Below are 27,788 nucleotides of genomic sequence, written 5' to 3'. Positions count from 1 at the left end.
GTGTGTGTATTGACAGCAATTCTGTAACTCCACTTTTCTGTAGTGGAAAAGGCCAGGTTCCTCATTTGTATCTCTGAACTGAAACAAAGCATTCCTAAGCAGCTCAAGCTGGCTGCCTATGTCCATGTGTGACTGTTTTAATGAGCACTGAGTGCTGACTCAGGCCTCCCACTGACACTGTCAAAACTGCTAAAAATAGAGCTACATACCTGCCCATCTGGACTTCCCTCAAATCTGAACCCCCCACCCACCCACCACCACCTCAATTTCTCACTGTCTCTCATCCACTCTCTTGCTCAGATACTTATCCAAGGTTTTTGGGCTCGTTTCCTTCAAAATGCACATAATTCAGCTTTAATTAGCTGACATAGGTCAACTCGAAGTGAGAAATGAATGGTAAAATTGGCATGGGGTCAATTTAAATGCTAACATCCATTTGTAACCTCTTATTTGAATCATGATGACAAGGGCTTTTAGGAAGTAAATGGGAGAGGTTGCCAGGTGAGGGGTAAAATATGTTTTCTTCCGAATTCATTATCACTGTTTCGTCTGTGGGGTTGTTGGTTCCTAATTGATAGTATGGCTGCGAGTGAACAAGCCTTCCCATCAATAACCTCTGGCTTCAGGGCCGCATATTAGTGAAGCAATCTTTTTTCCCTCAAATCTAACACATTGTTACTCAAAACTGTGAGGTATATATATGAAATATGTAAAATATTTGCAAGATTGCTGCTGAATCCAAAAGCAATAAAGGAAAAAAACACATTGAAAAACTGCATTCAGTTACAAAGCTCGCATGTCATGAGTCCAGGCACTCGATTTTGAGAGGTTACATTATTACACAGGACTAATGATTTTCATGATTTCTACACTTGGGACATTTTTATTGAAAATACTTCCTGAAATAGTTTTGCAATCAAGACAGTTTCCTGAGTACTGTAACTATGTATCACAAACAGTACATCAATATTTACACAGTGAGTATGTGTCTGATGAAACACTTGAAATGTTAAGAATTCTTATGTCTTTAATCCGAAAAGAGATATTAAAAAACACCCTGCCCTTTCTGTGAATCCAGGCTTATGATCAAATGAACATCACTCAGCTGGTGATCTGAAAAAATAGCCCACCAACACAGACACCATACAGATTGATTGTATTACAGCAGACAAACACAAACAACCCTGCCTCTTCGTATTCCACTGATACAAGATCCTTGCATGCCCTTATTCCATTACTTAGACCTGTGGCTTTGCAGAGCACGCCAGATCAACTCACTCATGTGTGATAGAAAAGGTTTCATTTACACATAAAAGAAAAAGTAGGACTGTATCCATCAGTGTGGCTGTTGCCATGATGGCATTGTTTGATCAAGCTGTTTGAGCATCTGTTTGATCATTCGGTTGGCATGATCAACACTAGCTAGGTCACATTTATACAAATGAATTACTAAAAGTATGTGGATACTGTTTCAATATGCATGTTTGTCTTTTTCACAGTAATGAGCATCTAGTTTTTCAACAAGCGATATAGTTCACAAAAACTACTAAAACACTCTACGACAGTACCAGCCAAAAAGAAAAATCCAATACATCCTTCAAAACTTCACAGTAACATTGGACGAGATGAACTAATTGTTTGTCAAATGCCATTGCTTTGAGGTACAAAGCATTTATTAGGTCCTGAGCACTGCTAAGGCCTCTGGGTTCCACTTTCCCTTCACAATATCGAGACAAGCTTGAACGCATAAACCAAATGCAGGTGTATCCATCCATCACTGACCCTCTTCATTTGTTAGTCAAAAATCCTGTTATGTCCCCACTGCAGTTCCAGATTGTTCATTCCTCCTCTCATCCTCTGCTCCCGAAAAAGGGGTTAGAAAACAGGTGACACAAAGGCATAGGCCTATTCACTTAATTCACCGCACTGAGACCTCACAGGAGAGCAAAGGTGCTTCAGAGCAGTCTTCACAGTCCTCTCAAGTAGGCAATATCTTGGATGACATGTCTGTAAATGGAAAAGTCAGTTTGGCATTTATACCATTTAGTGTGTTGATTTTATCCTAACAGGGACCTGGTTGTCAGTTTATTGCTTGAACTTGACAGTTATGAGCATAATCATAGAGCCTACAAATTAAAGGGAATTGGCTGAAAAGTTGGAATGAAAATACTTTCCACTTTTCCTCCATCTGATACTATCTTAGGGTTAGTCACTGGAGTACAACTCTGCCCATTTTTTATTGTGATGAGCCAAGCAAAAAAAATAAGTAAATAAATGTACGAAACTTAAGTTAACTTATAACTCATAACTTATCTGACACTGCTCTGATAATGGCCAGGGATAAGGACAGTGAAATGCATGGTGATGTTGTGCCAATTGGCAGGTAAAATGCTTAGATTAAGGGAAGATTAATGTATTTGTTTTCTGTTTTGTTTTGTTTTGGCTAATACTGAAGTGTTGCTGGCTAATTAAAGAGGCTGCATGTCTGAACTGTCCTGAATTCTCAAATGTTCATTCCTCTCTTCTCGAAGACTATTAGTGTGTGACACAAACAGCTATTAGCAGTTTTACTAACCTAACCCGTCACAGCTATAGCTACTCGTACTCGTACGTAGATGCGCAAATGTCATACATGGGCACAGGCATCTTTACACTAATTCGCACCACTCTAGCAAGGGATAGCGTTATAAAAAATCTGATAATAGCAGCTAATTTTTCACATATAGATAGACACATAACACATGCGTTGTGAAATAAAAGATAGAGAAATATAAACAAACATTAGTCTCCTACAGAAGTGTGTATCTTTTAATTTAGTTTTCTATGACATTGCATTGTGTTCTGCAATACAAAACCTAAGTAAGTCATTTCAGCCAGGCCAAGACACATGCAGGGTTTGGCACAGTGTAATCCTAGTCTGCAGAAAAGGAGAATAACAGGCCATTCCTTCTGTTGAACGGTTATCTGTATTCCCAGTTGCGGAGGTGGGTACAACTATGGTAATAAGCAGTAAAGAGGTTCACAGCTGCATTTGAGTAAAACAAAATATGTGAGCCAGACTGCTCTCTAGAGAACCATGTTCCAGAGATTAAAATGAACCAAAACCATTTTCCACCCATCATCCTATCCATATATATAAATATAATGCTTTAAATTTGAATTCAAATTTAATCCCATTAAATGTAATGCTTGCATCACTAACTATTAAAGAGAATAGCATACCAGTAGTCATCACACCCCAGCATTACACGGGTTTATTTTTGTCACTAAACTGCACTAAAGCTCAGGTGCAGGCTGTTTCGGTAAGCAAGACCCTCCATTTCAGTCTGCACCACTCTTCTCTTCAGCCCTTCACCACCCTCCATTACAGCCCACACAAAACTTCAAACTGTCATTTCAGCCTGCACCAAACTCAATTTCAGCCCACATCACCCTCAATTTCAGCCCACACCATCCTCTATCTCTATCCCACCCTCTTTGTTTTTTCGGGTCAGGCTTAAGGTAATGCTTGAAACAGATGCAAAATATGCCAAATCAAAATTAATGTGCAATAGGTATGCCAATGTGATATTGTTCATTACATTACATTGGAGCTGGACTGACCATAAATGTCTTACACTGAAAAACCAACATTATAGCTTCATGAATAGCTCATTAGCAGTTACATTTCACCCAGTACATAAGAATGGGTTGCCACTTATTCTAACCATAACCAGAATGTCCAGAGAAGTACATGTGATCTGTTAAGGGATGTAATTGGGTTTTTTGTAGTTATAGCCAATTAAAGAGCCACATTGAAGTTGGGCTGTGGATAGGCTAATTTACATGAGATATACACAGCTTATATATTACATGATCAGTTCATATTCTTTCCTCCTCAAAGTGAATACAAATGCCAATACACGCTTGAAGACTGTCAGATTCCGTGTGCACATATGCTATGTTATCCCTTTGATTTCCTTCATATCCTTTCATTTAGCTCTTCTTCTGAAACAGGCAGCCAGAGAATGCTGCTGAACTGTCACAGTAGAGACACACACTAACAAGACAGGAGACACTGGAGACAGGTAATGTGACAATATTTCCAAAACGGTCTCAGAGCGTCACTCCCATTAACGAAATTGATGTGACAAATAAATAACGCTGAATATTTCCACAGGATATAGTACTGAATTTGCATTTTTATGAATAAAAAGGAAATACTGCAAAACCACAGTTCAAAATAACTTTTCAAAACCTACGAAATGAAGATTTATAGACATCATTCACTGTTTCACTCAAAGCTTGGCTTTTTAATCCTCCTCGCCTCATTTAGCCAGAAGGAATATATCCCAGGTTATGGCGAAATCCAGAGAACTGCATCAATCATGTTTCCAACCTTTTGCACTTGATTTATAAAAAAGACTGCAACCACTACTTTTACCTCAAAGGTCCATGATGTTGTCATGATGCAATCCTCCGCCAGTATGAATTAACAGGCCTTTTGAGAATAAACAAGATGTAAGGCCATCAAAGTGGCCGCCTGGAATGAAAAGATAAGATATGGATCTCTCTTCGATCTTTCACTCAGGTAGACCAAGGAAGTATGAAGGTCTGATGGCACTATAAATTAGCACAGCCATCCACGGAGGGGACTATGTCCACAGAGAGGCTTAGTTTATTGTGTATACTTCATAGCCCTCTTTGTCCATTTGTTTTCTATTATATATTATATCAAAAAGTCTCTTCAAAGCAACAGGGGAAACAGTATTGACCTACTCTGTGCTGTTTGATGATATGTCTGGCTTGCGAGACTGCAAAGAACATTGTAAATTTTGAAAACGGAACTATACCGACTTGTCTCTGCCTAGGAGACAAAAATAGAATGTTGGACCAGCCTAATAAAGGCCAAAAACATGCCATCAACTCATGACATTGTTTATTACCAATACTGTAAACAGATGTTACAATGTATAAAGCTTGACTCACATGTCACAACAGTATGTTAATGAACACCAAATGTGGTGGTGCTATAACCAAAAGTTAGTAATGGCACACTGTGCACTGTAGCCTACAAATGTAGATAAAATGTAGCTTATGCACAAATGTCAGTCATGTTTATTGTAACAGTAAGCATCAATCACATTGCTGATTTCAGCGTTTGCTCTCCTAAAGTCTCCCATGGAGGAGACTGTTGAAGAAAACTTACAATACAATACACATCTGTGAATCTGAAGGTATGTTACCCCATTTAGCATCTTGAATTCTTAAAAATGACTGAAGAAAAAACTCAGATGAGCTTAGAAAGGGAAAGAAATTCTGAGAAATTATACCTCAACAATATAGGGGCAAAAGGAACAACGTGAAAAATACATTAGACTACATCATTAGCTATTGTCCACTGGAGATTAATTGGATTTCCTCCCTCGTCCTGAATACATTTAACCCCACTGCTTTCTACAGCAGGTATTTTCTCTCAGAATGCACTTCCCAAACAGAACCACACTGCCTCACTGCACATGCAATCAGTTATAGATAGCATTGCAGTGGTGAGCTTTACAAAGGCTTTTGACGCTCCAACACATCTCATATATTGATGTTAAGTGTAACCACACAGTTGATGCAGATTTGAAATTGCAAAAGGCAGTTCTGCATACTCAGGATTTCAGCAGCTCACATAAAGTAAGGATCAGGTTTCAAAACTGGGAAATTAAAGAATAAGAATCAGTTCAACACAGGAAACCTTTTATACTTATGAATGCAACTGAACTCTGAATTGTAATAAACTTAACAAGACTATAAGCAGAATGCATGAGATATACACAGCTTTAATGAAGTACATATTAGCCTCACACCTTCTATTTTTTATAGATATGATTTTACACACAATCAAACGTTAAGGTCAATATTGATGTGGTTATAGAGGTTCTTATATTTGACTTGGTGTCCAAAGAAAGGATTACACCTGGCCACTGAATCAGGGATTTTTATAGTGTTGGATTACACCTGACCACTGACACAGGGATTTTTATAGTGGTGGATGGAAGTCGTGTGTCTAGGATTGGTTAAATGCATGGGGATTGTCTGATAACTTTCCATTCGAATGTTTACTTGGAACTTCAATTTGGGCTCATTCATACATTTTATACTCTATAATATCTTTTTTAAATGATTCTGAGTGCTGTCCTCACATAGGTGACTGTGTTGCTGGCAAGATCACTGGGACATTTTCCCAAAAATTCCATAAGAAACAAACTTTCTGAAATACCACAACTGGCAGAAATGGTTGCACATCCGTATGGAGTCACATAATCTCTGTCTCCCTAGTACTGTCCATGAAGGAATGCTTACAATTCACAACATATTACTGATCCATTCATATGGAAAAATCACAAAATTAAATGTTGCTTTACTCAGGGATGCTTATTATGGATGATTAAAAACAGTATCTTAGAACAGAATTTTCTTTACGACTGTTTTTCCCCCTACCACAAAGAGAACGTAAGCACTATGTTATGCGCCCCAAGAAACATCTTACATCCGCCTCATTATGCTTACTTCAGAACAAATGTTATAATGCATGGAAGGAATTCATATCACTGTCACGAGAAAATAGCAACATATGCCAGAATGATGACAGAAACAAAGAGCAAAAAAATAAACCCTCATGTTCTCAGACAAGAGTTCACAGAAGGACATCGTTAATTTTGAAAATCAATTTATTTCCACAATGGAGAGCCATCTTCCTATTTACCTCCAGGGCAGAAAATGGCTTTGCTGTTAGGTTGCTAAATTTGTCAGATGTAATAACAAAGCAGAGATAACAGGCCTTTCTCCATTTTGCTTAAGAAATATCACAGGGACCTGACAGACGAACAGACCGCAGAAGTCTTCTCATTAAAACAAGAGCTCCCTTGGAGATCGACTAGTGCACTCAAATGCACACAAGCTTGTTATCCTTTAAAGAACAGGGGAAGAAAAAACAGGAAAACATATGCACATTTTAATCAAAAAGCTCCACGTTTGGATTACATGAAGAAGTGAAAACAGAAACAGGACTACTGTTATTTCCATTATTTAAAGCTGTACACACAAATTGTACCATAAACCAAATATGCAATTTTCTCACTAACAGCTACAGCCCAAAAAATCATAGTAATGCTACTCTGACAAGGTACTCTAAATAATCCAGCATGACCAACAGATAAGTCTCACCATGTTAGGCTCCTCCAGTATATTTTAAAGCCTTTTTCCCCCAACCACAACACACTTCCCTTTCATTGTAACCTATGAAAGTCCCTGTATAAGAGCATCTACTAAGCAACATTATCAATATTTGCAAATGCATGAATTAAAACTCATGCAGTGTCACATGACCCCTGTCAAAGAGAATCACTGGATCTATCATACATGGAATGTTGCAGCATTTTTTTTCTTCTTTCCCAGAGTTGTAAATTCTGAAATCTAATTTATTTAAATAGACAACGTAACTAATGTAAAATAAATACCAAAGAAAAAATAATTACTAACAGACACCTTTGAATTAAATCTGTCATTTTCAAATTGTAACAGCCCATTTGTACTGGACTAACTCTGCCGCTAAATTGACTGCTCTATTTCCAAGAGGAGGTCACATTCAGGTTTCAGACAGAAACACTCTGTGGATTTAATTAAAAAAACAACTCTGTTTGGCAAAACATAACCACGAGTATCGCTTCCACATTGTCAAAAACACTTGGAAAAAGGGAGAGAGGGAATATTCAATGCAGGCTGTGCTGTCCCAAATTTCTTGTTAACAGCCTTTTGAAGTATAAAATTTCTCTAAGTTACTGTTATCTCTCCTCATGTTCTATTCATGGTCAAGGTGTTGTGAAGCTAAGGCTTTTATCATAGTCTCAGTACTCTCATTTTCTACAGCACCCCTCTGGGGAAACAGTGAGATAAATAACACGGACATGAACAGATGACAGTGCTAGCCCATCTGGTGCAAAGCTCCACCAAACGCCCGCCTCTGACTGAACGAAATAGCATAAACACCACCAACATCAGAGTGCACTAAACACCACACTGATTACCAATGACATCATTGAGTATCTGACCAATGACATAATTGAGTATACTACCCTGTTCTTAAGACCACTTTTGTGTCACCTGACTGAAAAGAACCAAAAATGTGAGCAGAAATGAACAGAAGAGCCTGATTTACAGAATTAGCATGCATCTTTCACCTGCTGAAATTCACATCAAAACATGCATTGTCCCAAAACATTCTACTGCATTTGACAGTTCCCATAGCCCACAGACCTGATGCCTATGAAACTCTCTACAGATCTTGTTGGCTGGACCACAACTTCAAACAGCACCAAGTGACTTCTGCCACAACTGTTTCAGACACAAAGAGTCAACACCCAAAGGTACAAGCAGAAATAGGAAAGCCGCAAACACACACACTAACATACAGCTCTATGCACAAAAATAAGCACTTACTGTCATGAGCTCCTTCTGAAATGACTTCCTTTCTTTGTTTTCTGTGTTATTGCAATCCTCCTTGAGCTTCTCTAATACAGATGCCACCCTCTCAGGCTCGCTGTCCAGCTCTGCCCAGCAAAAATATGTCAAAGGTAGGTTGCAGTAGCCAAGGGCATCAGCAAACGCCCTCCAGTTTCCAATGTTCTCCATCAATACTGTCCTCACTGAGGCATAGATGTAGGTGAGGAACTTGCAAGGCTTTAGGATCTGGTCCAACAGCACGGTAGTGGTGAGATCTGGCCCAGAGAAATACAAGGGCTTGACTTTCCCCACAACCAGAACATTTTTTGCATGGACAAGTCCAATCTTGCCTTGATAATATCCAATATACCACTCTTTGGTCCACAGTTGTCCTTTTAGTTTGATTTTCTCCTCACTCAACAGTGCAATCATATCACCTTTCTTGTACTCCAACAGGTATTGGTTCTTAGTTTGCCGGATCACTGTTTTTAGTAACTTCCCAAATTTCAAGTTGGTGATACAGCGTTCCTGAAAGGTTGGGTATTTGGTAGTAAGGGCCAGAGGAGACAGAATGATCTTACCCACTTCCTTCTTCTTGAGGAACCTCCTCTGACCTGTTGTCTTCACCCGTGTTTTTGGAGGAGGTTGTGGAGTCTGCACACAGAACTGCGCAAGGATGTTGCCTTGGTCATCTTTGACCTGGACTCGCAAAGTGAAGTCCGAGATGTCCTCTGAGTTCCGCGAGGTGATGACGTAGATGAGCCGACTCACCTTCCCCAGTCTGACCTGAAAGCCCTGTACCAGCTGAGCCTGCTCATTGGCATTTACTTCATAATTGGACATGTTAGAATACATGCTGATCTGCAGATCCTGCGGCCGTGTCAGCACAAACTGATGCTTCCCCCACAGCTGCAGAGCCACCGGAGGAGTGGAGTGAAGCTGCTTCCCCACCTCGCTCACCAGCAGCGTCTTTGGTGCACAGTCATGCCCAAAAATGGCCACAACAGTTTTGAAAGACGGATGTATGTGCTTAGGCCCGTAAACACCCAGGGTGACTTTTTTGACTGCGTGGTCCCAAACTGTTGAATTTTGTAAGATATGGTGAGCCTGCACCACAACCGCAATGTACATGCAGGGCTCCAAGTTGTCCAGATGGACCTGGACTATGTCCCCGTATATGTAAGCCCTGGGGATGGGGGCGTAGGGCCCTTCCTTGCAGTCGCTCCTGACGCACACCACCTCCACCATCTGCCTGCTCTCCTTCTTCACAACCACTGTCACTTTCATCTCTAGCGTGATGAAGCTCTTGATCTCCATGTTGCTCAGTTTGATCTCCACCACAGGGCTCACGGTAGAGCACTTGTCATTGTTCAGCTCCAAAGGAGGATCCAGCAGGGCCTTCATGGAGATCTGCTGGTGGTCCCCGGGGGCCACGTGGCCCTCTGGGATGTGAATACTGATGCTGGTGTCTGGTAGCTGGACCGCCCCACCAGAGCTGTCCAGTTTACACACAATGTTAGTCTCTACAGGCTGTGTCTGACCCCAGCCTGGGCTCTGTCCCAGGGAGTCAAGGTCGTGACAAGACCTTGCTAGCTTCCTGTGATTTAGCCATGCAGTTCTGAAGTCCTCCCTGCTCTGGAATTGCTCAGGAGAAGGAGCTTTTAAACCAGTAAAGAAGCCAGAGGAGGCTGGCATAACATGAGACTGAGACTGTAGAATAGACAGCTCAGACAAACTGTAGGATCGCTTGCTCCTGAAGAAAGGGTTGTCTCTGCGAAGGCTCTGCATGACCTCCAAGTTGGGGCTTGTGGGTATTAATTCAAAGAAAGTGTTGCCGTAGCCATTGGTCACAGTGGAGCTGGAGACCGAGGGCGCTAGGTTGTCAAAGAGAAGCAAATCCACGCTGTTGTGCATGGACTTCTCAATGCTGTTCTGGTCTAGCGAACCCTGCAGAGCTTCACCAAGGAAGGGGTTGGTGGAGGAGGGGTTAGCAAAGGGGTTGCCACTTGAAGGATGAGTGGGACTCAAGACAACCCCCATCCACTCCCCGAGGAGGTCCTGCTCTTTAGCCTCCTTGTCAGAACAGTTGCCGAGATTGTCGATCATCCCGCTGTCACTGAGCGAGGAATTCCGGCAGTTTACTGGCTGGACGTAAGTTGCAGGAATGTAGCCCATCTCCCTGTTGTTGTGGGCATACCACCATTCTCCACCCGATGAGTCCAGCACAAAGAGGCGGTCACCTTTGGAAAACTTCAAGGTGGTAAAGCTGGAGGGACAGTAATCCTTGATGGCAACGACTTCTCGTGCCGTCCCAAAGGAGGCTGAGGTGTCCAGTCTTAAGGCACTGGGAGAAGGCACTACAAACAAGAAAGAGAAAAGTAGGCTTAATTTTATAGAGACTGTGTACTTTTGGTTTTAACGACTTAGGATTGTTTAAAGCTAAAATTCACTGAAACATTTCGCTGAAATTAAATTCACTGAAATAATTCATTTATACGTTCAACTATTGAACAAAATCTTAAGACATTCAGGACCTGATAACTTGGCCCTAGTTCAACAGTAAGGTAAAAAAAAAAAAGTGACAAGACTCTCAGGCTGGGATTCAAAACCACAAAGTCATTTAAAGGAAAAATGCAATTCACTAAAAACACATAAATGAATGTAGCAATATTAAATCAAATCTATCTTATGCTCATAAGGGACAGCCTTATGTTCACAGGATCTCATAATCCAGGAAACAGCAAAAGGTGTGGCCATAATTAAGGGCTGGGGCGCGGAAACTTTTATCAGCAATAGCAGCCCTCCATTGACATGTGTATTCCACATAATATAATGATTCAAAATTGTTTTTTTTGAATACAATTGTAGCTAGCTACTATATTCACTACAGTGCACCTTATAAAACTAAAAGATTTCTAAACACTCTCTCTGATCTCATCCTAGACAAGAACAATACATTGAGTCAATTTTGAAAGAAAAATGCTCAAAAAATGTAATTATACTCACATATTGTCAAAGTATTTGATACATTTTAACTATTTTATTGCAAGCTGGGGAAGGGATAGTTCACGTCCAGCTGAATGCAATATGCGGTGTCAATCATTGGAGGAAAAACTGTTTTTATTATCCAGGAAACTTCACAGAGATTTGACACTGGTCTTATCTGGGTCAGTTCATTTTTGTTTGATGAAATTGCACTTTTCCTTAAGACAACAGTGATCACACTGAATCCTGGCCTACCTCCCTGTGACAGGAGCTGTGAGAGAAATTGACCTTTGACATCTGTGAGGCTAGCCTCTGACACTCCCTCAGTGAGGTCGATGAGAGTTCCTTCAGACTTGCAGCGCGGGAGCACATTGTTGTTGTTCGTCGCTCGGATTCGGTGAGCTGCCATATTGCTTCTTTACGCCCCTTTCTTGCTACTGGCCAAGGTCCATTTTTCCAACGGTGACAGTGAGGCTTTGGTGGTTTGCCATTTTGTCTAAACAAACAATTCAGAAGAATGCTTTATGCACACCAAAAAAAAAACTATCAGCGGGATGCAATCTTGTTATTAAATATTAAGAAAAATACTATCACAAAGATACATGATGTGCTTATTGTTCAATAGATCTGCCTGTTCGGCATCTCACAGAAATGCCTAAAAGTTATTTAAGGGCATGATTAACAATCTGAGTGAAATTCACATATTTTTTTAAACAGAGATATTTGTTGTGGAACTTAATGAACGTGTCTACCTCCCTGTGCTGAGACTTACTGTCTCACACAATATTTGTAAAGCTGGATGTTAGCTGTGACTAAATTCTGTTTTTAAAAATTATAAAATTATTTTCTCAAAATTGAAGCTCCACCAGGATCTTTTAATTTTTTCTCCCTTTATGTAACCCTTTATGGAACTGCCAGTCGCACATTGCGCTTGTCTCACCGCAACGACCTCTGCATTCATACAGGAGTACTGAAGTGAAATGAATGAACGCCTCTATTAGGCATGTACATAGCCCATAGCAAGTGCTTGCTGAGTCACAGAGTTCCTGAGAGTGGTGAAATGAGAAAACCCGGGTCCATATACTCGCCCCTCCCCTGGGTGGAACAAAATCAATTTGCCCCACTGCTGTAGGCTCCCACATCAATGCCAGTTTATGACAACTGGGAGTGAGCCTGTGCTGTTGGGCTCAACCTGTTCTCCAGACACCTGATCCACTGTGCCACTCTGGAGCCCAATTAGCCAGGAGTTAGATGTTATTTTATTGCTATAGCATAGCTTATGTAAGGTCTACATTTTCGATTATGCAGCAATACGAGAAACATATAAAACTGTGATCCAGGTCCCACTGCTGGTATTAAAGAGTTACACAAGAAATTGTAGCACAATGCAACAGTTTCAGCTTGAAAGTAGGCATTCATCAAGGAAAACATGAATGAAATTGCCACAGATGCCAAGCTCCAGTGACCTCATCTGGAATAACACACAACTCTATCTATCCCTACTCTAGAACACAGAACCACCCACACACCAGGTATATGTAATTTCACTTTCAATTATTTCAATTATTCTTAAAATGTCAGAAAATACCACTCCAGCCAAATACTGTGCTGTGGTGGCAGTAAGCCACGAAGACTGAATTTCTCTTCTGTCCTGTATCGCTCCTGCTTCACATACTCATTTGTATTTCAGCCAAGCGTAGCTGTCGTCTAAGGCATGGCAGAAGTAGCCAAGAAACTATTCCCTTTGTCGCAGTTTGATGAAAGTGAAACAAGAAATGCGTCGCCTTTGAAGGAGGCTGCTTCCAAAGGACTGCCTACCTTTCCCAGTATGTTCCTGGACTCTTCCAGCATGTCACAGCAAAACGGCTCAATGAGCACTAAAACAAGCCTTCACCCATGACCCACTTTCCAAGCATGGGATATGTGAGTCAGCATGGCAGCAGAGGGTGAGCGGAGAGCCAACCGCAGGGTAATCTTATCACCCCTTTCTGTCCAGGCCAACTCCGCTGCGTCAACGCAGGCCCCGATGGTGCCACCCTGATGAAGACGCAGCATCGCTGTCACGGGGTTTGCTGTTTACTGCTGTGGAAGTAATCACATACTGTATGTGCGGAGGATGTGCTAAGTCCAGCCAACTTCCTGACATAATGAGACCGAGTTCCGTTCCAGTGTACTATGTCATATGTAATGAGAGCCCTAAGTTTGTAATTGGCTAACAAGCTTTTTCAATCACGGCTGAACATGTGAGGGTAAATGCTGATTTTTCAACTATCAAGGAGTTGTTTCAGCTTTCCTTAGGAACAGGCTTTTCTTTTCTTATCCCTTATAGTTTACTATGGTTGTGAAGACTGAATTCAAATGGTCGGTCCAAAAATCCTCCCATATAAAAAAACGTGATTTTCTGGATAAATACAGTGCAATAGCATGCAACAGAAACACTGAACAGTAGGGACAGTCTATGTATTTGGATAGCATCCTTGCAGTTCTCAGTGCTTGATTTGACTGAGATTCCATGCTAGCTGTGTCTGACCTTCCCCTTTGCAGAAGGGGGCTCTGTGGGTGCAAAGAATGGAGGGGAGAATCAATACTGCCACACTGACCAGGCACCATTCACTCTGATAGAACCCCAGATTGGTGTGCTTCTCTCTTTCTCTTTCTTCCCAAGCAGATGACTATCATTGCCTCAGATCAAGATTAGGAATTTACGGCAAAGGCATTTAGAGATTAATCCACTGAAGCCGTGGGCAGACATGATGAATTGGAAGCCAATGTGCCCTGCCACTACACTCTGCCTGCAGACTCCTTAATGTTTCTGGGGGAAGTCTGTTGCAAAGTTTTACTCCCTGTTTCAGAGGGTCATGTGACTCCTGTTGGAAGGTGGAACACTGTCTCACTGCACTACCCACCGTAAACCCAGCATTCTAACCATTATATGGGTTTAAGAGTCAAAAAAAATGAAGACAGCCTGCAACTCTACTGTTCTGACCACTGCAGAAAGCTTGTTCCAGCACAGTGTTGCAGGAACAGTAATTTGATGATGTCTTGAATATAAAGAGCTGTTCCCTTTGCTGCCAAGTAAGCTCATGCCAGCATTTAGAAATGGTTGTTAGCTGTTACTGATAGCCAGACAGTCATAAAGGAAAGACATGGGAGAATGACCAAACAAGAAACACCAAATGAGCCAGTTACCCTTCAGCGACGCTTGATAAGCACCTTACAGTACATGATTAAAAGGAAAATACCTAAATGCTCTGACCTTAAAAACATAAAAACAACCATTCATCAGAATGTGTTAATTAAGCCTTACTTATCCATATTACTGCTGCCCTCCTACCCTCTACCCCATGATGACAACTTAATTACATCATTAAGGCTAACAGGGTCAGTCACATAACACAAGTAATAAAACAACAGCATTATTTATGAGAATCTTATAACTGTCAAACCACTGAGCTGTGGGTTTTATGGTCCCGGGTTTGTAGACCTGAGAAAGAAATGCTTGGTGAGTAAATCAGACAGAGAGTTGACTTTTTTATATATGTGTTTTTTACGCTGGCAAGTGAGGTGCTTGGACAGAAATAGCCGAGATGACTAGCTGTGCAGCCCCGCATGACAAACGGCATTGGACTCAAGGGGCAAACTCTGCCATGTCCTTTCCTCCCTGGCTTCTTCCTCTTTCCAAATCTATGTACTGAAGTATCTACGGAACAAAGGGAAGTGGAGGTGAGGGGCGAGACTGCTGAAACATAAAACAAACACTGTACAGCTGGGGATGAGGACTCACTTGATTTATGGAGGAGAAGAAATCCATTAGTCACCATCTCTCATCACAGGTAGAGCCTTCCCTATGCTAATTCAGACGTCCCCCACACTCCTTCACATTGGCATTGTGGACCCTCTTTTGGGGCCAGGCCCCCTGGACTTCTGTGGCCCCAAATTAGCTGCACATGAGAAAGGGATACCTTCATACCACTCTTTCTGTAGGCTACTCACAACACACAGACAAGAAAGTGATTCCACATTCAAAGAGTATTAGGGTGGAGGGATTAACGTGGGCTCAAAGTCTTTCGACAAATTACTAATGCTATTCTTACAAGGCCTAAATCCATTCCCAGCAAACACACAATATAGTAATTAACTGGAGTTCTACTTCCACTAATGGTTTCTCTGATCGTGTCTTACCCGCTACTTGGAGCAGCCAGCCAAACACACAGCTTCAACAGCTATGACCTTGAGGGACAAAGGCACCTTGTAAAGAACCACGATAATGATAATAAAAATACTATAATACGATTTTCTTTACCTCAGTGAGCATCTGCTTTCACAACATGGGGTAGATTATTTAAAAGGACCGGAAAGAATGAGGTAGTCCTGTCTTTGCATTATGAAATCAAACATTTTTTTTTCGGCTTGCAATGATTTTTTTCACCCCCCCAACATGAATGATTTTTTTCTACAAAATCTACAAGCTGAGCCAAAAAAATGAACTGTTTTGAAGGCACTGTTATTCCACAAAATGAAATGGGCAGTGTGATGAAGTTGCTGCAGATTGTAATCATCACAGGCAGGCACTTCGCCAGCATCTTCTCCCTCACAGCATGTGCATGTCTCTGAGATCATGTGCGTTTAGCGCCAGCGTGAGAGCTAGTGTCTGCCGAGTTTCAGGGTGGCTGTGCTCAGAATGTTTTTCTTCTGTGTGTGTGCGCGCGCGCGTGTGTGCATGTGTGTGCGTGCATGCCTTTGAATGTGTCTTTCTGTGTGTGTCAAGCAAACAGACTCAGGTTGTCTGCAGAAAACTTTTTTTTATGATTTTTTTACAACCCTGTTTTGGAAATGCCAACTGTGTGCTGCGCTTGTCTCACCGCAACAACCTCTGCATTTGTGCAACCTGTGCACTCAAGTACCGAGGCAAGGTGAATGCAGTGCACTGACACACTCGCACGCAGCCAGCGGCCATTTTTTGCACTGTAAGTCATACAGGACACTACAGCTGAGTATGTGCTCATTTAGAGGATATACGCTATTATGGTTACATAATTTGAGCATCTAGCAGGCACCTGATGATTCACACAGTGTCTGAGAACAGCAAGGCAAGAACACCTGACATACCTGGCTGACATACCCACTCCTATACCTGGTGGAACTGAGCCAATTTGTTCTGCCACTGTGGGGTCATTGTCACCAAATGACTCACTGTGAGGTCACTGCTGGTAAATGACACAGCTGGGATGAAAGAGCTCAGCTTGCACTCACATGCCTTAACCACTGAGCTACTCAGGAGTCTCCCTCTCTAGGAAAGTTATTAATGGCAAACAAATACATCTGCTATACCACTCCTTTTTGTAGGTGTATTTCTAACATTTCTCTCCTCAGTCTTTTGAAAAATTTGTGTACCCTACATTTTGCTTACAGACACCATAAAATAACTCAGCAATCTTTATACAAGCCCATACACATATGTTTTTCCTTTATCAAGGTTGTTTTGTTTTTTTTTTTAAACGCCAATTGCTGAAACTCTGGACAAACAATTATTACAGGCTGACTGTGTAATGTATGTCTCTAGCTAAATACAAAGAAACAAGTAATCGAACTCTCTTGATTAAAATGTAATGTAAGTTTGACTCCAGACTGAGTTTACATTGTTTTCTGAATGGCACAGGGCTACGTCCTGATGCTTGAAAAAGGGCACCTGCAGCACAAACAGCAGTGTATCTATCTAAAATCTCCAAGAGCTTTTCCCATGAACTTATCACCTAATCTCTCCACCCTAGCACCATATCACGTTCCTTTCCCTTATACTGTAACACAGGCAGTTTCCGTTGTTTGTGGGTGAGGTTACAGATTAGTGACAAATTTGAAAGGTCATCCCAAAAAGGACAAATTCTTCCATTACATGCCAAAAGAGACAACCTATTCAAAGCTAGTGTGCTTATGTAATAAAATCTCATAGGCTATATTGTGTTAGGATGTCCGAAAAAATATGCAATTCTCAAATATGACGGTCATGTGTTCAGTGTCTACAGTGCATTATTACAGTGCATGTAGCTTTATTATTATGATATAAAGCTGAATTCTAGCATTATTTTACATATAATGTGGTGATCTTACAAAGTGTGTATCTTTCACCTTTCATTGAATCTTAAACTTGGCACAGTAGCATCAGTAAAACAGCAGTCTTACACAGATATGCCAACACAGTCCAATATCTACTTATGTTAATGCCTTCCCATTAGTCTTTATATTTCACATAAGGCATTGGTTATTCCCGATACCTCTTTTCTGATCTTGTTAGGAATTTGCAATTTAAAGAAGTGGTTTGTATAGTGATACTTTTTTAACTGACAAAATTTCAGTTGTAAGAACACACAGACTGCAATAAGAAAACAAAAAATAATTATTGCAGTAAAAAAGCAAGTAATGTGGATGAAGTAAAACAAAGTTTACAATAATTACAAATGAATAAATACCTAAATTAAAAAATACAGATGTTTTCAATGTTTTTCAAACTCCTTTTGCTCCTTTAAATGCCTGAAACAACAGATTTACAGCTGCTATTTTAACCTTTAAATATTAGCTATGTTATTCATGTACATTTTAATGCAGTCAACAAAATACTCAACACATAAATGGACAAATAAACCTGACAGCTTCATAAGAAAGACAAGATTACTTTGAATACCAATATTATAAGCAAGTAAACAGTGGGTCGCTAATTTGAGAGTGAGCTCAAAAGAAAGTTTACTCATGACAGTTCCTGCATTTTCAGAATACCCTTACTCAGAACCACTTACATAGCTACTGAAACAATCTGGGATAGGGACATTGCTTGAGGGTACAACAGCAGTACCCCGCTTGGGAGCTTAACCAGCAACTATTCAGAAGCCATGCTCATTACCACTGTGCTTCTCTATTGCATTGCTCTCTGTGCATGTTTTCCATGAAGCACATGCATAGTACATCAAGACTGCACGCTGACATTGCCTCTTGATTCCTAAAGACACTACTGTGCGCTACTTAGTTCCCTCTCATACCACAAAGCATACATACACATCTATACAGGCAGTCCACCCAAATCCATTTGAGGGCATGGGGACAGCGTAAAAGAAATACGTAATTTAAATAAACAGTCCTGTGTATACAAAATAAAACAATATATGAAATGGAGGGACCTTCTCAAATAGGACAACATTATCATAGCTGCATTTAAACAGCTACAGATCAGGTACAGTTCAACTGTTCTTTGGCTACTTCATATTTACTATTTTGATCACTGGTTTATATTTTAAGCGTAATCCTACTATTGCCATCCAAAGGTACACATGGGACTGCACCTCACATTTGCATTCTATTATGATATCTGGGCAGTGGTCTCCTGTACTCCTCGAATGTATTCCTCGTATTGTAAGTCGCTTTGGATAAAAGCGTCTGCTAAATGAATAAATGTAAAATGTAAATGTAAATGCACTCATTACATTGCACATAGATGTAGCAGCAGGTCAGGCCTGGCAGCTGCAAAAGCAGCCTGGTGTCACCACATGCCCAGCATAATTGTATTAACTGATCACTGTAATTAACTAATCACTGTAATCAACTAATCCAATCCACAAATATGCATCAAACACACACAGGCATGTATATCACAACAAATAATGGTAATATTTTCATTTAAATATGTCATCTGCTTTTTGGTTTTTAAATACCAACACTATTTTAACATTGTAACCCAAACTAAACAATCAACTTGGATGACAAACATCAAAATGGAGTTTTTTTTCTTCTTTTTTTCAAGATCCAAAAGGTAAAGACATGTTTTGACTTTCCCATCTGTCAGACCATGATACAGAACTACTGACAGCATCTGAACATTTCCACTTTCCATAACATGATACAAAGATGTAGCACAAATTTCAGGTAGGCCCAGTACACAATCCTTATGATTAAAACAACCTTTTAATACCCTAGAAAGAGATAATACCATTCGCTGTTGGCCTCTGGGAAAGGGCAGATAGAGAGAGAGACAGGGAGAGAAAATATAAGGTGAGCTAGGGACTGCTGTTCCCATGGTCTTGTAGAGTTGTGAGGGCTATTCATTGCTCACTGTTCATCATGGCCAGATTCTAGCCATTCACATACCCTTCCAGTTCTGACTCATGCATTTTTATGTTTCATTCAGGTATATGAAGAAGGAACATTGTACCTTACTGTGTTTTTTAAGAAATGAAAGAGAGAATAATATTTAAAAATACTGGGCTCGGGGGTTCCCTTCAGAGCTTTGATATTGGTTTCATTTCATCTTATGTGTGTAACTGTTGCATTTGGGGGTTCGCCTGGGGCTAGCCTAACTGAGGAACTGTGGGTATCCTTCTAGCTACAGAGCTCCACTTCCTCCGTTTTTATACATTTGAAATGTTACCCACAAAAAATGATCCCTATTGTTACACTCACATTTGTTCACACACTTGTTCACATTCAAAATTCATCTGGCAAGAATTTACCAGGATGATAATGTCCTTGAAGCCCAATACGTGATAACCCTGTTCATTGCTCAGGGGGACACACAATGAACCAATGAACCAATGAGGTGGTTTCCCATGCCTTCCTTACCCTGGCCTGTGTGAATAAGGTTATCTGATAAGCCCAAAATCTCCTTATGAGCAGTGCCCTCTGTCCTGGAACCATGCCCCAGTCAGAACCCCTGATCCCTTAATCAGACAGTCTAGAGTAAGAGCTATAATAAGCTCTCAAACATAACACTATCAAGCTTCCTGCCTGTGACCAAGACTTAAAGCAAGCCTTAATCAAACATACGACAAGATCTTATCACTCACAAGGCAGCAGTGCAGATGTCAATTAAACATCCTAGCATCAGTACGTATGAGGCAATGTTCTGATTCAGCATCCAAAAACCACAACCATCTTAAGAGCTCACAAAATTTCAGGCTGCAAGATACAATTTTTGAAAGGAGAGGGAAACGGTTCAGTACAGCACTGTTACCAAATAAAAATGTCAAAGGAGCTGAGTGCCAGGGTGCTGGGCCAGGCAAATTATTGGGTGTCAGCATCTCCACATCCATTTGATGTCTTGCTGTCGCAAGCAGAGGGGGGCACAGGGCTCAGGGGCTCCGAGACCTGACCTTGAGGGTAAAATCATATTGAACTTGTTGCGAACAAGGAGCGCTGACAATGTTTTATTTTGATGTTTGTTTTGTTCCTTTGTAGGTGGGTTACACTGAGAATGCAATGGATTCTGACATGGAAAAGTAACCATCTGGGAGGGATTGCCAGTTTCTTCACAAGTTATACATTTTACTGAAGAAATACATACAGCCATGAAGCAAGTATCAGCAAGTGAAAACTTTACTTGTTCGCTAAGATGAAAAGAAAATGTCAAAATGACAAAAGAAAAAATACTGAACAACTACAGATCAAAGGTAATGATGATGACGGCACTTGGAATTCAGACTCCCATTTTTGCCATACTATTTTTGAATATCCATCACACAGGAAACCACTCTGCTCACATGAGATCAACAGCTGATACCTTTTCTGACGTTCATATGAACGGCTTGCAGTGAAACTTTTGCTGCATGGCTTTATCATTCTGAATCTAACAAAGCACACACACACACACAAGATTTAGCCAACAAGACAAAGCCTAAAAGCCCTTCTTGATTTCAAGCCATACCTGATTCAGCACTGTGGCCTTGAAAATGAAGAGATTTGACTGCATGAATGAGGCATTTTACTATAGTGATTTTAGAGGCCCTGTGGGACTGGATTGTGTGATATTTCCCCTCAAACAACAGATGGGCTCACTTAAAACAGCATTTGTTCTAAGATAAAAGATGCTAATTCATCAGACTTAATTAATGGTAGACGCTACTTGGCCACCATACCATGTAAAGCCGTATGACATAACTGCTACAGTACATGAGTGAAAGCCTAAAGGATCTGACTTTTGGGCTAATTTACTTTATTGCTTAATCTATTGCTTCTCATTTAAATTTTGTTTTGTCCAATACTCACCAAACCACTGTGATGTGTGGAACATTAGAGATATGCACATGTCAACTATATAGCTTTATGTTCATGAGTTTTTGTACCACACATTACATCAGAATACTTGTTATGGCATTACTTTTAGGTGAACATGTACCTTGGGTGGCACTGATAATACTATTTTACTATGTGTACTGTTAAATCAATACTTTCCCCCACCAAAGTTTCCTTGATAAAAATATCAAGTTACAGGTAATGCCACACCAACAGTGTTGAATGCATTTGTGGAACATGACATAGTTTAGGTACTTTGATACATGAGAAATGAGCCAGTTCAGTGCTTAAATTGGAGAAAGTGATTAAGGCAACCCCTGACTGCAGTGACAAATGCTATATGAGTACATTTGGTGACTTAAACCTCCTCTTTTAGATACAGCAAGATGAGAAAAAAGTGCTGATGTACAATGATGGATGAGCTCTAGTAGAGATGAATGGCTAAAGACCTTCTATCCTACGCTGTTTTATGCCCCTTGTGGCCACATAACAGTTGCAGAATCTGTATCTAAAGAATGTAAGTACTCCTTCAATTATGTATAACCAATCTAATGAAACAATCAGTGTGACCACCTCTAACACTGTCTTCTACAATAACTGGCTGACAGCTTGATGCGATCCACAAAGCAACTGATGCAGCAAGGGCTTTTCTGTTTTAATGCTGTAAAGACTTTCAACATAGAATGTGACTGCTGTGAAAGTTGTTTTCTACAGTTGTATGGCCTGTCATCTAGAACACACGTGTCTGACTGCTTTCTGTGTACGCGCTGTATAGAATACAGTTAAAAACTAGTGGGAATACTACGATGGCTTTTGGGAAGGAATAAATAAATAAATAAATAAGCATCCATCAAAATGTTCAATATTACGATTGTATTGTTTAGAATGTTTATGATTACCCAGTTCCCTTCAAATTTTTTAATTACTGTAAATGCTGATCTATGTTACAAAATATGCTGTTTTAATTCAAATAGTCACTTAAATTGCACGGTCAAATAGAAAAGTTATTTTCTGCAGACAGGCCCATGTAAATATCCCATTCAAAAATGTCTTACAGATCTACTAAAATCTTGCAGATTCCTATAGTTTACCTGCCTCAACCAGGTAACGGTGTCATTTAATATGATTTATTATTTTTCCTCAGTTCAGAGAAGATGCCAAAAGCAAATCACCCTCAGTGTTAAAGGATATATTTCTATGAAAGGACCATAAAAGACAAACTCCCTCTTTCAAGCCAGGCTGTCTAAATAAAACATGCATACAGTAGTGCATGAATAATTCAACATGAATTTGGTAGACGTAAATGAGAGCAAGGCATGGGGGGCACATACACAGCCACACAGACTTCTCGCATGCTCCTGTCTTATTCTGTATAGCATGCTTTGGTTAGGCTGCAGGGGTGTTTATTAGCAGAGGTAATGGTCCACAGTACTATATTTCATAACATTCCCGGAAGCTACACATTAGCTTGATTTCTAAGTAATGAAAAAAGACCGCAGCTGCTTATTCTTTGTTTATAACAATAGGCTACAAAACAATCTGTCCATCATGAACGGCTATTGTTTTTTTTTTTTTTTTTTTTGTCTATAAACCTCCTTTGTCCTATAAATCACTGACAACAGCAAAAGAGAGCCCCGCTGCTTACAAAGACTACGCATGTAGCATTATTATGAATACCAAATGGTGAATTATTGTCCACACTTGTTAGCCTTTTATTCACTATCCAGTGAACTTTTATGCACATATTATTCGTACATCGCATTCACGCATTCTTCGTTCACCTCAGTTATAAACTATAAGCCGTATACTGTAGATCGCAAAATTCAATAATTAATATGAGAATAACATAAGAAAACATATCTACAGTCAACAGAGAACATTTGTTTCATCACATTTTGTCATACAACACGTTTATATCTCCTAATCGTCATAGTCAAACGTAGGTCATTTCTGTCGCGTAAACGTGTTGGAGAAGCAACTTAAGTCTCCCGTTATCTCGCCGTTAAAAACGCGGAGAAGCGATTGTTTGAATGATGGATTGTCTTCCAGGAAGCGCACAAGTTGATCGGCTGACGATAGCCTATCACGCTTTTGCAAGCTTCATCACGTATTAATTAAAGTTAGTTAGACTATGATTAGAAACGCCGAATATTACTTAGTTGGATACCAACAAAAAGTGTGAAAATAGTCGATACAACGCACAATGAGCTAACCTGGATATAATCCTGAGGATATCTGGTAGTTTTATCCAGGCACCTCAGTAGCCTGTGTGTCAGGTTTTAATTTATTTGGGAAAAAGTCTCTACTGCCGCCTAAAAAGAGGTGAAAGGGTTGCAAGTGTGCCATTGTGCGCAGCCAAATTGAACATCCAAAAGGAATGTACAAGTCAGAAGTTTGCGCACTTCCATGGCAACCACCGACATGCACGGGAGGTCTGTCACGAAGGAATGACCCCGGACAGGGAGGGAAGGGGGGTTCAGGGGGTATCTTGATTGACATTACCAATATTTCACTGAACGTAACAGTACGTATCTAAATAATGAAAATGTTTTTCAATGATAGAGTGATAGAGTAATGCTGAATCAGGTTTTCCGAGACTGGCGGCTGAATATATTATTTAGTCTACGTTTTAAAAAGTAACCTAGGAAGACTTAGGTTCTACATACCACACTGAATTGAAGGAAATTGATAGTAATATCGTAACAGTTACGTTTCACCCGTTCAGCGTGATTCACTAAAGAAATGTTATACATGTGTCTGTGAAATAAGTTTCTTAGTTAACATTAGACACATGAAATCGGCATCTATCAGGACCTAGTGTCTCGATAGGTGACTGACGGTAGGGGTTAGTCACCCGTACTGTCAGCGAGGCTATATGTAAAGACAAAACTGTAAAACAATGCTAGTTTATGGTGCAGTGGTGATTCTTTGGACTTACAGCCGTTGCGAAATTGAAGACATAAGTGTTTTTTCCTCCGTTTCTTGCATGTAAACTAGCTATCCTGAACGTCAGCATTCGCAGTTACCATGAAATATTTGCGATGAACCGACGCTACACACAATCGTAAGCAATTTTCTTCATCTTCCAAATTTACAAAAGTCTTCGCATGCCGGGATGAGATAGCTAGCCCATGTTTCCTAAGTGCACCAGGTAAAAGAAAGATTTACCCGCACATAACTGAGAACAAAAATATTCCATGAAAAGCGGGGCTTCAAAGACGAAACTGTTAAACGTGACTACATACAGCCTGATTAGACATATGTCCAGAAAGTAAACATGCAAAAACTACGCTAAATAACAACTGTATATCACCTGAGTAAATTCCGCGAAAAACCGGTAAGTAGTGCTGAGAGCATCCAGGACAGGCGATCGGAGACTTCGTGTCAGGTAGGCTATACTACCCCAGTTGTTACTCTCCTTTGTAAGACTCTCGAGTCTTGAATACATTGTGCTTGCGAGAAGGCATTAGCTTAGTGATGTCACTGCAAGGGAGGGAACGCTGGTAACCAGGAGATAGCCTATGTCATTTCGTAGAAGTTTCGGATTACATTTGGGAAAGTAGGCTTTACGATGCAATTTGACGTCGAGATGTTAACAGATATTGTGCTTATTTATGTATATCTGTCTGTTTAACTTTTTTAATATGTACCAAACCGTCTGAATCTGTGGATGCAAGCGGGATCTGAATCGTAATATAATTTGCTAAGTAAAGTCTGTAATGGGTCTATATTTAAAAGTTTAATGGACATACATTGTTAATCTCCCTAAACTACAATTTACCAGACAGATGCTATCACCTGAAGTTCAAACGCTATTTTAGTCGTCTGTTCCCTGTGTTGACTGTACAAACAAATCTTATCTTTACTTACTTAGTCCTCTTCCTTCCGAGTGGGTCATAGTACCAATAGAATTATATTTAGCAATGTAATTTGTGGAATGATTATATCTGAAGAATTAAGATAGACTACGCTAGCGTGGACTTGTTTTTAGGCTACTTCCGCAACTGCATTGATTTGTGTTTGCAAATAAAAATTAATGTATAGCGAAAGGATATTTGTTAGTTTATGTCTCGATATCCCTTGTAAATGTGGCAATGACTTCAATATGCAAATAGAAACGTGAGGTGGGATTGCAAGTTTTATAGACTACTTGCTGCATAATGGCAAATATACGATTGACCTAGACTAATCTACAACGTTCGCTGTCTCATCCACGTTGGCTGTTCTAATCGTTTATCTGGTTCCCTACAATTTTCTATTAAGAGAAGACAGCGCTCCCCTTGAAATAGAACACAGAGGGGCAACGCAGATTCGTGAGTGGGAAAAATCCATAACTTCCATTTAGGTGTTCTATTCGCCGTATTTATAACCCTTCAGACTGTCATATAAATGGAGTATCCTTTATATTACAAAAAATGGACTTCAGACTAGAGCAGAATGCTTCAAAAGGCCCAAATCCACATCAGTTCTTTGTCAAACAGCTGTAGGAGTGTTATACAGTGTGTGTGTGTGCGTGTGTGTTTCTATATTTTTAGATAGATTATATTATATATTATACATTATATAGACTATATATAGTCTATGTCACCATATCTACAACTGTAATTCTAAAATCCAATTTAGACAAAAATCTCTTTGCCCTTTCAACACAACATATCCTAGAGGTCTTATTGCCAATGAATATGCTAATTATAATTACATTAATAAGTGGACCCTAATCACATTCACTCAGAGATGACTTGTGCCTTTAATTAATGCTGAGAAACTCAACAGCAAAAAACTAATGTTGACATTAGTTGAGGCCATATTTGATAAAATGTTACCCCATTAGTCAATTTAAATTAGAGGGTGAGGTCCACAGGATCCCTTGGGTGTAGAGTGAAGAAACAAGTGAATCTTTTTATTCATTAACTCAAGAATGGCATTTATGTAAAGCTGGTCTGTTGAAGTAATTACACTTTCAAATTGTAATACAGTATCTCAGAGAGGAGTGCCTGCATCCATTTTTTCCCAGCTGACATCATCATGTGACCAGCTCAGAGCTAATCAAAAAAAATTTTAGTTCTGGTGATAACACAAAGAAGATGGCACAATTCACTGTGCTGTCAATGAAGAGCATAATTTTTGCACAGAGGAGAGAGCCCTTTCACAAGAGGGGAGGTACTGCTCCAGCTACTGCTGAAAGCCTTCACTGAAAAAGTAAATATGCATGTGTGAGTGTGTATGTGTAAACGTGCAGATACTGGAGTTTTGGTGGTTATCTTGTGAGGCAGGCCACCTAGAAATCATGCCAGACAACTCACCAAGAAAAAAATATTCATTCAATAAGAGCAGCCAAAATAAAAGCCCCCATCAGATCAGTTTTTGTGCTGCACCTACTTGCACTCGGCTCATCTGCATGCTTTCTGTTGCAAAGCAGATGATGAGATGTACATGTACACTGATGGAAAGAGGAGGTTACCAGGGAATCAAGGATTGTATTGAGTCATCCCAGACAAGAAGTGTTTTTTTTTTTTGATAAGGGGTACAGTTCCTCTGAAGGTTCTTGCACATGCCCTAGGAGACTTTTTTGACAGGCTCTTGCGTGATACAGGGTTTGGTATCTTTTGAACTCACACAAAAGGAATTTGCATATGCAGAGGTACGGTGCTGCTCCTCATCATCCTTGGCATAATCTCTTCTATTTAAAACGAAAGCTTGGGGTACAACTACAGTATTTTAGGAGGATGTATATGATTGCTTGGAGGAAAAACAAAACAACAGAACCATTCTAAGCTCATATTTTCATCAGTGGGATGATTGTCCCTGAAAGAAATCAACAGTGATAAAAGACAAGAGAATAAACCCATCCAAAAGCTACACTTTTTAAAATTACATTGTAGTTAAATACTTCACAATATTCATTACCTCAGTGTAAATTGAGGTAAATTGAGCGTAAATTTAGATGACTCATTTACACAGCTGCATGGAGAGCTGTTTCATGGCTGAGCGCTACATGTTATGATTCATTAGTTCTCTGTGACTTGGTGTCTTGCTCAGGTGTTGGGAATTTAATGTATGTTACTGATGATGTCAGGCAGGAAATGTGCAGTTTAGCAGACCTAAAACTAGTAAATACAAAGAGGATCACACATGATGCCACTGTGATTGAGGCGGGGTGACAGGAGGGTGAATGCAGTCTAAAATTACTCACAATGATACCACATTCATTTGCAGTGGGATAGTGTTATTTATCTCAGTAGGTTTATCCAAAATAAAGAAGAGGTCTTCTGAAAGTGGGA

The 27,788-nt window shown here is 40.1% G+C and overlaps 1 protein-coding gene across 1 annotated transcript in view; it reads right to left on the bottom strand.

Moving 5' to 3' along the window:
- LOC118785942 (SH3 domain-binding protein 4-A-like) overlaps positions 1 to 24,926 on the bottom strand; it is a 31,384-nt gene extending 6,458 nt beyond the window's left edge. The window contains exons 1-3 of the mRNA XM_036540896.1: positions 24,821 to 24,926; positions 11,743 to 11,950; positions 8,467 to 10,826 (exon numbers count right to left, since the gene is read on the bottom strand). Coding sequence (XP_036396789.1) covers positions 8,467 to 10,826; positions 11,743 to 11,863 — 2,481 coding nt within the window. The 5' untranslated portion in view covers positions 11,864 to 11,950; positions 24,821 to 24,926. The remainder of the gene's footprint in view (positions 1 to 8,466; positions 10,827 to 11,742; positions 11,951 to 24,820) is intronic.
- Positions 24,927 to 27,788: the final 2,862 nt, after the last annotated feature.

The sequence above is a fragment of the Megalops cyprinoides genome, chromosome 11, assembly GCF_013368585.1.
Source record: "Megalops cyprinoides isolate fMegCyp1 chromosome 11, fMegCyp1.pri, whole genome shotgun sequence".
Classification (NCBI taxonomy): Eukaryota; Metazoa; Chordata; class Actinopteri; order Elopiformes; family Megalopidae; genus Megalops; species Megalops cyprinoides.
Note: the sequence above shows the minus strand (reverse complement) of the source record. Positions and strands in the feature narration are given on the sequence as shown.